General features: G+C 36.3%; 1 protein-coding gene and 1 pseudogene across 1 annotated transcript; both read right to left on the bottom strand.

The window, feature by feature from the left end:
• LOC138332899 (inner ear-specific collagen-like) lies at window positions 1-6,051 on the bottom strand. The gene is made up of 3 exons (XM_069280921.1): window positions 5,654-6,051; window positions 1,919-2,241; window positions 1-527 (listed from the first exon to the last, which is right to left on the bottom strand). The coding sequence occupies exons 1-3, from the start codon at window positions 5,773-5,775 to the stop codon at window positions 106-108; spliced, it is 867 nt and encodes a 288-aa protein (XP_069137022.1). The 5' UTR covers window positions 5,776-6,051; the 3' UTR covers window positions 1-105.
• Window positions 6,052-7,756: 1,705 nt separating this feature from the next.
• Window positions 7,757-9,738, bottom strand: LOC138332300 (uncharacterized; annotated as a pseudogene).
• Window positions 9,739-13,582: the final 3,844 nt, after the last annotated feature.

Raw genomic sequence — 13,582 nt, 5'->3', positions numbered from 1 at the left:
AAACGCTGTCATGATTTAATTATTATTAAAACTAACATATGATCATCAGACAATAGGACCCGGAAGGATAGATCAGCCTTTGTTTGTCCTCCTCATCTGTAACTTCTATGCTATACGCCAGCCTGAGAACATCGGAGTGGTTTGATGTGGTACACTACGCACTCTCCCACTGGCCGCCGACCGGATAGACACGTGGTCTCCAGCACTGACGTGAACCAACACCAGACCGGTTGCGCTATCCCATGAACCACCCATATAGGTGTCACTGGTGGTTGCGGCACGTGGTGAACCATTCACGATAAGTTCTAAAAATATAAAGTCCTCCGTTTCGCCTGTACTTATCCATGTAAATACATAAACTCCACTAACGGGGACTTGGTAAACTCCGTCCCCTGTGTTATAGCTACTGTCGGTGTCCAGGAGAACATGGTCAAACACCATAATCAAACCGGGATGCAAATTTAAACTCGTAGTCAAAGATGCACTGAACGCATTCGGCCCACTGGGGTCCACAGGTGCCAGTCTGACTGAAAAAAATCAGCATAAATGGTAAGGCGTCTTCGATCGCTTCCAGGCAGAAATATGGCAAGCCAATTTAACAATTAATGAAGGAGCAAGGTCTATCCCATATTTAATCGAATTATATAAGATATCTTATATATATATATGTGAGATATCTTATGTCTATTATATATAAGATATCTTATATCATTATGAGATATCTTATAAACTATATAAGATATCTTATATAGCATAGCTCCGCTTCGACTGTCAAAAATAAAATGATCGGTACTGTAAAATCAGCAATTTCTCACAGTGGAAACAGTTTAAATATTGTTTGATATGTTATTTTACAGGGTTCTGTCTATCACATGGCTGTACTAATGAACTACAATTTCACATTCAACCAAACAAAGTTCTGTTCCATGTTAAGGTGCTGTTTTTGCGTGAAAATCGCGTGGTTTTCTTCAATATATTTTTTATTTAAACGAGGACAGAAATAATATCTTGCTTATTTAGAAACTGTAATCATTTTGTCACCGTAACGCAATATCTACAACAGCGTTGCATGAAGCATAGAAGAGACATGAGTGATTTCCCAATCACGGTTGACAGTCGAAGCGGAGCTTTCTACGCTACCTTCGCATTCCATGACTCGTTCGACCCCCTGTTATTACACACTGGTATGTTAAAGTCAGGCAAAATATACACGTGTTAAAATATACACTTTGATTGGTCAAGATTTTTCCGACAACACCTGGTGGAATCAGTTAAATGAGCAATTAATTATTCATATGATATGTCGGTAACGTGACCTATGTACCCGGGGGTAAATCCGTAGCTTTATAAAATATTGGTGTTTTTATTTTGAATCGGAACCAGTCAATTACAATAATATTTTTCTCAATCATGGTAATTAATACGTCAGATATATAGCATTATGGATTTCAGAAACCCACTGTCTTGATATTATCCTTTTAATTTTCACCTTTTAGTCGAAAGAAGCTGATATGTCCAATACGTATTTTTGCTTCACTTGGCCAGAATTGATAAATATTATAACCATACGTATTCCAGCAATGTATGTACAGTATTCTGGTATTCCAGCAATGTATGTACAGTATTCTGGTATTGTATAATCGAACCATTATATCGAACCACGAATAATCGATTATATAATTATAATCGAATATATTTCGAACCAAATTCTTTAATTCTTTAATTGTATTTCTTTATTATTTTCACATTACTGGCGATTGATGCAATGTACCATTTTAATTAAATCTGAAAGGACACAACAATTGTAATGGATATTTGTTGTTTAAAAGTAAAGACAAACAATGGATTTGAGTAAAGGTCTAAGGCGAAGAAGTTGTGATATTCCAAACTGCGAAAAAAACCCAATAATTGTATTTACTTGATTTCGTTGGCACAGAACCGTCTGGGTGTCCTGCTGGTACCTGTTTAGGTGTGTCTGGATTACCGGAGTACTCTTGAGGATAAGGATTGACGTTAGTGGTAGAAACATTGGACAGGTGTTTGGTCACGTGTCCGATGGTTGGATTGGAGGCTTCCTTCAGGTCGTGAAGTTCTCGCTCCAAAAGACCAATTCGGACATCCTTCCGTCTTAAGTCCTCCACGTGACCACTGACCGTCCTCTCTAGCTGTCGTAGTCTGGTTTCCTGACGCTCCTGACGCTCTAACAGAGACGACACTAACAGTCTCAGCTCTGTTCCCTCTCTTGGTGTCCGGCAAATAAAAAAAAATCAATGTCTAATTTTATATAACTAGTATATCAAAACACAATGTCGTGAATTTCACCATATTCTTGTTTGCAGATGATGTAATACAAAGTGATTTAGTGAGTTTGTCTTTTGTTAAACATTCACAATCAAAATTTCAAAATTTCATTTCTTTATGAAGTTATTATATGCACATTGGCGTGACTGTCAAATGCTTACTATGACGAAATAATAAGTATGATGTCACATTTGGCGACAGCGGGATATAGTTGTTGAACTATACCGTTCTTAGTTATAATGATGTTTTGTTTTAATGTATTCTATATTCCCACAACGTATTTAAAACACCACATTTTGTTTGGTAGTGGTTCAATCACGATATGGCAGTTTTTGATTGACGTTTGACATCGGCCTTATAACTTGTGTAAAAGAGAGAAGTTTTCATATTGTTCAAACTGACTTGATTTTAGGTCAAGTGTAGCATTATCATATTTGTCATTTTCTCTTATCTGTTCATTTGTACATCGATCATTCTATCTGTATTTATTTTTCTCTCTACCTGAACCTATTTAAAATTGATATGACTGTCATTGATATTGTATCATAGTGTGTTGTGGAGAAGGCATGTAGTCACCTGGGATACCTGATCCTTATATACATGTATGACAACAAAATATGTTTGATTCGAAATGATAAGCTTATATGTCATAAAAGAAAGAAAACACTAGTACATGTATAGGCCTAGCTGTTTTCCAATCCAATATTGTTAATATATAAACTACCTTCCGGTATGAATAAATATAATATTTATGTTTGTTGACATTAAAATATTTTGAAATGAAAATAGGCCTATGTCGTAAGAAAGGAATTATTTAAGGCATTCTGTAAAATTGTTCTCCAATGTGAATTGCAGCAGTTTATATTTATGAGATGGTAACTTGAACATGAAGCGTCAGAGTTTTGCTAGTTACATTTATTACCCCATAAACTCCATAAGCACTTCAAGTATTGGACAGACACAAATAACTATATAGTACGGTGGCTGATTTGTGCCATTTCGTCTTTTCGTCTTTTCGTCTTTTCGGGGCGAAAAGACGAGAATTAAGAAACCTTAATTTTCGTCTTTTCGTCTTTTCGCCCCGAAAAGACGAAATTTAACAACTTTAAAGTCAAACACGAAAAGACGAAAGTGATACTCGCTAATTAGCGACTTTGATTCTCGTCTTTTCGCCTTCAAAATTCTCGTCTTTTCGTCTTTTCGTCTTTTCGCCCCGAAAAGACGAAATTTAACTAACCTTAATTTTCGTCTTTTCGTCTTTTCGCCCCGAAAAGACGAAAATTAACAAACCTTAAATTTCGTCTTTTCGTCTTTTCGCCCCGAAAAGACGAAAATTAACAAACCTTAAATTTCGTCTTTTCGTCTTTTCGGGGCGAAAAGACGAAAATTAACAAACCTTAATTTTCGTCTTTTCGTCTTTTCGGGGCGAAAAGACGAAATTTAACAAACCTTAAATTTCGTCTTTTCGTCTTTTCGCTCCGAAAAGACGAAAATTAACAAACCTTAATTTTCGTCTTTTCGTCTTTTCGCCCCGAAAAGACGAAAATTAACAAACCTTAAATTTCGTCTTTTCGTCTTTTCGCCCCGAAAAGACGAAAATTAACAAACCTTAAATTTCGTCTTTTCGTCTTTTCGGGGCGAAAAGACGAAAATTAACAAACCTTAATTTTCGTCTTTTCGTCTTTTCGTCTTTTCGCCCCGAAAAGACGAAATTTAACAAACCTTAAATTTCGTCTTTTCGTCTTTTCGCCCCGAAAAGACGAAAATTAACAAACCTTAATTTTCGTCTTTTCGTCTTTTCGCCTTCCGGTCTGGTGTGGAAGTCATTTTGAAATCTTTTTATCTTAATATTGACTTAATTGTTCAATATAGAAGCATCAAAGTAGTTTATGATAACAATCGATTTATTAAATTGATAGTATTACAAGTATCTTCATCAATAACTAAGATTAGAAGTTTTAAAACAGAAGTCAACATGTTTGTTTACAGCAGTTACGTAGATTTCTCACACGTGGCATATGCCACGTGCCACTAACAGATTCATTTCCGCAAATCCTTTAGCGTGATTGATACATTTTTTTAAAATTCATTAATATCTTATTTTTTGTGTTCTAATCGCCCTCTTTAGCAATTACGCTTATCAAAACATTGCCGTGTATATGTAAGGACCATAATGAACTTAAGATGCTAAACATAGCACTTACAGGAGTTGCCTCCCCTACACAACTTGAAAAAAAAAAGTTGTCGGCGGGTATTATTTGAAAGCGTTTGAACCACGGATAAACTTGTTAACAAAATAATTTATGAAAGACAACTCGTGAAGACTTTGAGTTTAAAGGAAGGACTTGTACCAAGAAATTGCTCAAATACAGTTAATTATAACAGTCAATCAGTAGGTACAATGTACTGTGTATTATTTGAAAAGACATTTTGACTACATACATGACATGGTCTTCATCATAATTGTACATTAGAAATTACATTATAATCTCCGTCGTATATGATAGATGACAAAGTATATCTGTAATTTGTATTTTTTCGGGGCGAAAAGGCGAAAAGACGAAAAGACGAAAATTAAGGTTTGTTAATTTTCGTCTTTTCGGGGCGAAAAGACGAAAAGACGAAATTTAAGGTTTGTTAATTTTCGTCTTTTCGGGGCGAAAAGACGAAAAGACGAAAAGACGAGATTTTTGAAGGCGAAAAGACGAAAATTAAAGGCGCTAATTAGCGTGCTTCACTTTCGTCTTTTCGTGTTTGACTTTTCGTCTTTTCGTCTTTTCGCCCGCCGCGAAAAGACGAAATTTAAATTTGTTAATTTTCGTCTTTTCGGGGCGAAAAGACGAAAAGACGAGAATTAAGATATTTAATTTTCGTCTTTTCGGGGCGAAAAGACGAAAAGACGAAATGGCATAAATCAGCCACCGTAATATAGCCTATCTTATACAAGTTTATTAAACATCAAGAGCGCATTATAATATCTGTAATGTCTGTTGTTTCTAACATTTGTACACATTATTTCTTTAATATACTGTCTAATATTCCAACAATTTTCTAACGAATAACAACAATTTTCAGTAACTGTAAATGTTGTAGTAAGAGAATATATCATTGTTTGTCGAAATCACTTAATAGCGATAGAATGTCGTATGACTTTTACTATTACAAATAAAAAATGGAAAGCAAGCACAACCCAATGCAACCAAATATGATAAATATGGTCTGATTTATTACATCATCGGTTTTCTAGAGGGTTTTCTAGAGTAAGGTTTATATATTGTAGGGTTGTTAACGTGCTATATTACTTAAATGATTGTCAGCAATCAACAAAATTCACAATACCCAGTAACTTTACCTAATATCGTCCACTCCACCAGAAACGTCCGTGTCTGTCCGCTGTCCGTTACTCGTCCCCTGCACTTCTACATTGTAGCAGGTAAGGAATAGTAGGACGATGTTGATGTGGTACCAACCCATTGTTAATAGGTGTCGACTGTCGTTGGTCAGCGTTTTTAGCTTGGTGATAACAGATTAACATGAGAAATATCAGCTGGCCATGTATAATAAGGGCAAGAGAGCACAAGAAGATTTGAACTTGAACAAATACATATGCTGACCTATCCTGTAATTGCTCTTTTTTTATTGTGATTTCTTTGACAGCTGCTACATGTGTTTCTAGAACAAGTTTTAAGAACATAGTTACCAAATAACTAGATCTAGAGTATCGTAAGCTCTTGAATTTATTTAGAAACGAACACATAAGCATAAAAACTATGATTATTCAATTGTTATCAATGTTTTAATTATATATCAAACATCGCTAGCCAAGAGTACATTAATCTACGATACTGAACCCTTGGCAGATGTCACGTCAAAATTGAAGTTAGCGCACAGCGCCACCTGTTGGATCACTGCTGTTGCCCCCCTTCCATTTTCGTAATAAGCAACCAATGGAAAAGTTCGTGTCATTGAAAAGTTGCAGCGCCCTTGAGATGCACATACTGTTTGCGACAGATTCAAAATACTAAAGATAAACATGTTTGTGAGGCATTCGTTTGTCAGTTCGGACACCGGTTTTTGTATTTAATGCTTCAGAGTCCGATTTTGTCAGGAGATCGCAGTTTATCTTTGCAAAACTTTGTTTAACTTTGAGAAATAGAAACCACGCACTATTAAGTCTCCCAATCTGTTTGAAGAGTAAATTATTCATGTACTTAATTTAGCTAGCCTAAAACATTTAATAATTGGCTAAATAGTAGATATGATTCCGCTAGGAGCTGTTGTTGACAGTCATAGTACGCTTCAATTTACAAATGTAATTCATTACTTTCACTTCGGTTCAGTTTTGTTGACATATAAAAACTTTATTTTCATTGGTCACAAATACCTAGCCGCATCCAATCAGAATTTGAAAGCGGGAACTTAAATTTTGACACGACATACGCCAAGGGTTGCAGGTAGAGTATCGGACTGAATACCCTTGGCTAGCGAACTTGTTAGTAAATATGAATTGACATTGGTTTAGTTTAAGAATATATCTTGCCTCATCTGTAACATCCAGAGAACATTGAAGTGGAATGTTGGGCAACGCTTCGCACCGTACCGCTCCCTTTAGCTACCGACCGAAGAGATACGTGGTCTCCCATACTGACTTGAGCCAAAACAAGTCCACTGGAACTATCCCATGAAACATTGATAGTGTCGTTACAGTTGCGACACGCGGTGAACCATTCGCAATAAATTCTATTGTTATTGCGTCTAGAGATGGATCTGGTAACCCAGGTAAATAAAATGTACGTAAACCCCACTAACGAGGACATGGTAAACTCCATCCCCTGCGTTATAGCTTCTGTCGGCGTCCACAAAAAACTTGGTCAAATACAAATCTAGATTCCTACTCAAAGCTACGCTGAACGCATAGGCTTTACAGGTGACACTGACTAAATATCAAAGCGTATTAAGAAAAAAGAACATTTCAAATTACAATTGTAAATACTATTTTAATTGACAATTCATTTTTGAGTACATTAAATACTTTTGAATGGGGAAATTATTAATTAATAATGAAAATGAATATGTTCAATAAAACATTGGTTTTATCGCAAAGTTTTTAATTCTTTAATCATTATCATATTCAGATCGATGTTACTTACTTGATTTTCATAGACACAGAACCGTCTGAGTGTCATCCCCGTATCCGTCTAGGTGTGGCGATCTTCCCGTAGTCTTCTTGGGTAGAAGAATCGACGTTAATTGTAGCAACATTAGACTGGTGTTTGGTCACGTGTCCGATGCTTGAATTGGAGGCTTCCTTCAGGTCGTGAAGTTCCCGCTCCAAAAGACCAATCCGGACACCCTTCCGTCTTACGTCCTCCACGTGACCACTGACCATTCTCTCTAGCTGTCGTAGTCTGGTTTCCTGACGCTCCTGACGCTCTAACAGAGAAGACACTAACAATCTCAGTTCTGTAACAATGTTTTACCTTATTGATATAATGTTGATTCTCTCATTGTATCAATTTATTTGTTGAAGAGAACATTTTACTATAGGTACTAGACCCCTATACGTCGCCCACCCTCAAGCGAGAACAAGAGCCGTGTGAACAAAATGCCAGGTACTGGTCAGTGGTGTTTCTAGAACTCCACCATATTCCAAACCATCCATGAGTTTTAAGAAAAAAGGAAGGTATCAATAATTGTCGAAAAGAAGATATATATATATACGGTATGTAATCGGTAATTTCCTTTTTATTATAATAAAAAAAATCACTAGATCTTGAGTATCGTAAGCCATTGAAATGGTAGGTGAAAGACACCTTTTGTCATGTGATGAAAACAGGCTTTATTACAACAACAAAGAAGAAAAAGATTAAGATCATTTAATTGTTATCAATGTTTTATTACAGATCAAACTTAAGGAAAGATGAATTCACATTGGTTTAAGAATATAACATGCCTTCTCTAAAACCTTTATGTTAACCACCATCCAGAGAACATTGAAGTGGAATGACGGAGAACGCTTCGCAGTGTACCGCCCCCTATCGACCGAATAGACACGTGGTCACCCATGCTGACTTGAGCTAAAACTAGTCCGGTGGAACTATCCCATGAACCATTGCTAGTGTTGACACGCGGTGAACCATTCACAGCAAGTTCTATTGTTATTTCGTCTAGAGACGCATCTGTGTTAACCCAGGTAAATACGTAAACTCCATCCCCTGTGTTATAGCCACCGTCAGTATCTAGGAGGACTTGGTCAAACACCATGAACAAACCGGGATGTTAATCTAGATTCTTACTCAAAGCTACACTGAACGTACTAGGCTGCACAGGTGACACTCTGACTGAAAAATTAAAGCGTATTGAGAAAAAGAGCATTTAAAATTACAATTGTTGGCCTAGTTACCATATCAATTGACAATCAATTTGTGTGGACATTGTATTTACACTTTTTCAAGATAGGTCAATGAAAATACTTTTGGATGGCGAAAATATTCCTTAATAATGTAAATCAATATATAAAATTGAACGTAAGTTTCATCGTAAAGTTTTTAATTCCTTAATCATTATCACATTTAGATCGTTATTGGCATATGATTAACCCACTTGATACATTTCCAATGTCAGACCGAATCGCCTTCCAACATTTTTGTCCACTTAGTATCACTGACGAATCACTGACGATACAATTCTATTCTGATGTACAATGGATGACAGTTGTTGATATCCTTTTGTTGAATTCAAATTTCAATGATCGGTGGCAAGAAAAAAATTGTTTTTATTGTACGATGTGCTATAATTAAAACTACAGAGACAAATATGTTACTTACTTGATTTCATAGGCACAGAACCGTCTGAGTGTCCTCCTGGTACCTGTTTAGGTGTGTCGGAATTATCAAGGTCCTGTTGAGGAGAAGTATTGGCAGCAATGGTAGAAACATTGGACTGGTGTTTGGATACGTGCCCAATCGTTGCATTGGAGGCTTCCTTGAGGTAAAGTTCTCGCTCCAAAAGACCAATTCGGACATCCTTCCGTCTTAAGTCCTCCACGTGACCACTGACCGTCCTCTGTAGCTGTCGTAGTCTGGTTTCCTGACGCTCCTTACGCTTTAACAGAGACGACACTAACCGTCTCAGCTCGGAAACCTCCCTTGGTGTCACACAAAGTGATACATCAGTGTGCGATTTTATAACGCTAACATCTTCGAATTAAATGATTCCTAAGGTTATACCAAGGATTCACATTTGCACATAATTTCACAAAAAATACCACGATATCTTCATGTTGAAGCTAGTTCGCCGTTTTCAAAATGGAAAGCTTGACTAAAAAGTAGGTTATGAAATCTTGTCAATGTGTCAGTTCTGCTTTGTAAACTTACCAAACACAGGTGGCAGCCATGAGAACATAAGAGATGGGTGATCCTTTCTTGACAATGACATGTTCATTTCTTTTAGACCAAATCATTTAAAACATTATAGTATTCTTCATAAAATATGAATCTGCTTTAATATGTTTTAGTTGGTAGTTCTCGTTGTGAGTGGCAACTTGAAAATTGAGAAATTGAAAATGAAGCGCTAGCTATTCCGGTGTCTGCATGAAGTTCATCAAATATAAACTTACAAATTAAGCTATTCAGCATGCTTTTTCATGGAATCCTATCTCTTCGCAGTTAATTAAAACACCAACCAAGAGTTCTCATATTTGTACTTATGAATATATATTGCATGTACAACTCTTGAAAGATTGGTACCAACTCTGAATTAATGTTCATATTGTGATAAACGCACATATCATTGTCCGAAATAAACAAGTACATCACGTGGGCGTTATATATCTATGTCAGGTCAATAGCAGGGCTTCCATTGTTATGTTGCGTTTATGTATACGAAACTCAACTGGCTTAGATTACCCCGTGGTCATTGAAAACAAAATAAAATAACCAAATGAGGTACTATAAAGATTAAAATGAATTTTATAATTGTATCCTTGACACACTACAGTGATCTTACACGGCTATCAGCCTGTAACTTAACCGTATAATCGGGTAATTTTGGAGTGAAAATTTAAAGGAGGGAGAAAAAGAAAAAGGGCATTCACAATTGTCATATGTTATTTCACGAATCATCTATTCGTTGCCAAGGCCATGACCCGGCGCGAAATTGCGAAAATTACCTTCTACATAAAAATTATTCTCACTCCCACTTATTTTACCTAATATCGTCCACTCCACCAGAAACGTCCGTGTCTGTCCGCTGTCCGTTACTCGTCCCCTCCACTACTACATTGTAGCAGGTAAGGAATAGTAGGACGATGGTGATGTGGTACCAACCCATTGTTATTAGGTGTCGACTGTCGATGGCCAAAAATTTTAGTTTGAAGATAACAGATTATAAAGGAAAACATCAGTTGGCCATGATGAAGGTTTGTACTTAGATGTTTATTATTCGGTGATCTTAGGTAAATTATAGTTTGTTAAATGTTAAGTGAAATATAAAAAAGAAACATAAAAAAATCGAGCAAGGTATTTGTTCTCGATGTGTTTGTAACAAAAAGCAGTAGCCATTATTTCTGCATGGACATACAAACGAAGACGAGTGTCATCATGTCCGTCTAGTGTTAAAGTGTATAATCTATTAAACAAATATTCGTTTTAAAAACGATACGTCCTTTTACATTCCTAATATTAATATCTTGAAAGAATAATTTTGCTCAACTGAAGTTTTTTTTTATTAATTTAGCGATTTAAGACAGTTTTACCTGCATATTTCGATTCGATTATGACGTCACAATTAAATACGATGACGTTAAGCTCGATAACACGTAAAGAACACTAAATATGGGATTCCTTTTTGAAATAGGTTCTAATTTGTATATGTAGAAAATTGATTTTCAGTCATCCTTTCCTAACCAAGTAAAGTATAAATAGCCGAGTTTTCCAAAACGGAGGAGTGTCTACCTGTGCGATAGGTAAATAGCAACATCAAGACTGAGATATGAGAGAAAAATACTTTAGGATGAAAGAATACGGAATTCATACCATCGAGTTCACAAGCCTTGCGTAGAATATCTCATGTTTCACCTATATATAAAACAGTTTTTATAGTTATGAATGTTTGATGTATGACAATTGCCTCTTGTTATGATGCTAATGCAGTGCAAACGGAGATATCGAAGGAAAATAAATGTGAAAATTTACCGAAACAACATGATAAGAGGACATGTTTGTATTCATCCTCGATATTCCAGTGGTTACTATCAATATCGTCATATCTACCCATGGAAATCATAGCAATAAGGCTCTGTTTCCGACAACAGATGAAGGTTGTTTGGTCCTTTGATGCACATCAAAATAATCGAATAACGGTACACTGTGGTTGACTGTGTGAGTTTGAGGTTGGACACGCTGTCACTGAAATCTTCAACAGAAGTCTCTGGAGGCCTGGTATTGGTCATTTTTTTCCTAAACTGTCTTCAGTATGATATTGCCAAGGGGATGATATAACATCAATGATAATAACCACTGGAATATTGAGGATGTTTTGTAGCGTGACTATCGTTTATTATGTTTATCAAACTCGAGTTAGTTAATTTCAAATTTTGAAAAGACACGAGCTTTAGCGAGTGTCTTTTACAAATTTGAAAATTAACTAACGAGAGTGTCGATAAACATGATAAACAACAGTCACGCTTTGGAGAACGTGTTTATCCCATGACTTTAACTCCATATTTAGCCTATACCGTGGTGACCATTTTCTCGTCTTCCTTCAGGGAAACTTCAATGTTAGTAACCACTGGAATATTGAGGATGTTTTGTAGCGTGCGGAGTCTGCGGACGAGAGATTAGTTGTTAATAAGACAGAGATTGTGTGATAAGTAAAATATATAGAGGTTCCCCAACACGTGACTATTGTTGATCAACAAAATTCATAATGCCCAGTAACTTTACCTTAGATCGTCCACTCCAACAGAAACGTCCGTGTCTGTCCGCTGTCCGTTACTCGTCCCCTGCACTACTACATTGTAGCAGGTAAGGAATAGTAGGACGATGTTGATGTGGTACCAACCCATTGTTAATAGGTGTTGACTGTAGTTGGTCAAGAATTTTTGTTTGAAGGTAACAGATTATCATGGGAAACATCAGCTGGCAATGAATAATAAGGGCAACAGAGCACAAGAAGATTTGAACTTGAACGAATATACATCCGGACATATCCTGTGATTGCTCTATTTTTATTACGATTTCTTTGACAGCTGCTACAGGTGTTTCTAGAAGAAGTTTTAAGACCATAATTACCAAATAACTAGATCTTTAATGCGATTTCTATGATATCGACAAATTGATCACAGAATGAACAACGATCTGAGTCTATCACAATGGATTAAAAAAATCACAAACAGTTTGTTTTAGAAATAGATTTGTATTGTAACAAACTAATGATAGAATTTATTTGAGTTCGATAGCTTTTGATTTTTCTAAATAATGACCTTTCCTTTTCAAGCAGCGATTCGCGCGGCATTTAGATGTGTTGCTGATTACTGGATTAACATCTTCGAAGACAAAAATCATGTTATTAAGTATAATGGCTCCATGAAAAAGTTTAATTCGGCGTGGTGTGCTTCCAAACAATTGAGATTTCTTCATATTTCGTTTTTAGTGTGGGAGAAAAAAATTCAAAAATTTGTGTATCAAGACGAATGGGATATTCCACGTCTCGTGTTAGACTTTGCACGTTAACATTCGCCAAACATCCTGCTGACCAGTCAAAACCTTATAATTGTGATATCATTGATCTATGTAAGATACACACATCAGGTGATGTGATCTTTATACGCTTTCCAAAATCATATGGCGTGGAAGCAACGATATCCAAACGTCATACTGTAAAGCACAATAACAATATGATGACAAGTTCCCGTTGTGGCCGAGTGGTTAAGGCGATGAACTTGAAATCTGAGAAGGTATTCCAGGTCTTGGGTTCGAGCCCGGGCTGCGGCGGTTACGATGGGTGCACATATACAAAAATGTCTTTGTCCTCTATGTTCTGTGGATGTCTTCCATGTTCTGTGTTATGTGCCATCATCACTGGTGTTCTGTGATGTTTTAAAAAAAAAAACAAAAAAAAACCCAATATGATGACAAAGCATCATGCTACATAAAAAGACTTTTGTCTCACAGCTAGAACAATATACGAACCCGGCCTAATATACCTTACGGCCGGGTACAGCGGAAACAAATTCAACTGGCATCTTTCAGAATAAAGCGATCGAATGGCAAGACGCAAC

The sequence above is a fragment of the Argopecten irradians genome, chromosome 1, assembly GCF_041381155.1.
Source record: "Argopecten irradians isolate NY chromosome 1, Ai_NY, whole genome shotgun sequence".
Classification (NCBI taxonomy): Eukaryota; Metazoa; Mollusca; class Bivalvia; order Pectinida; family Pectinidae; genus Argopecten; species Argopecten irradians.
This window is presented reverse-complemented; position numbering and strand designations above follow the sequence as displayed.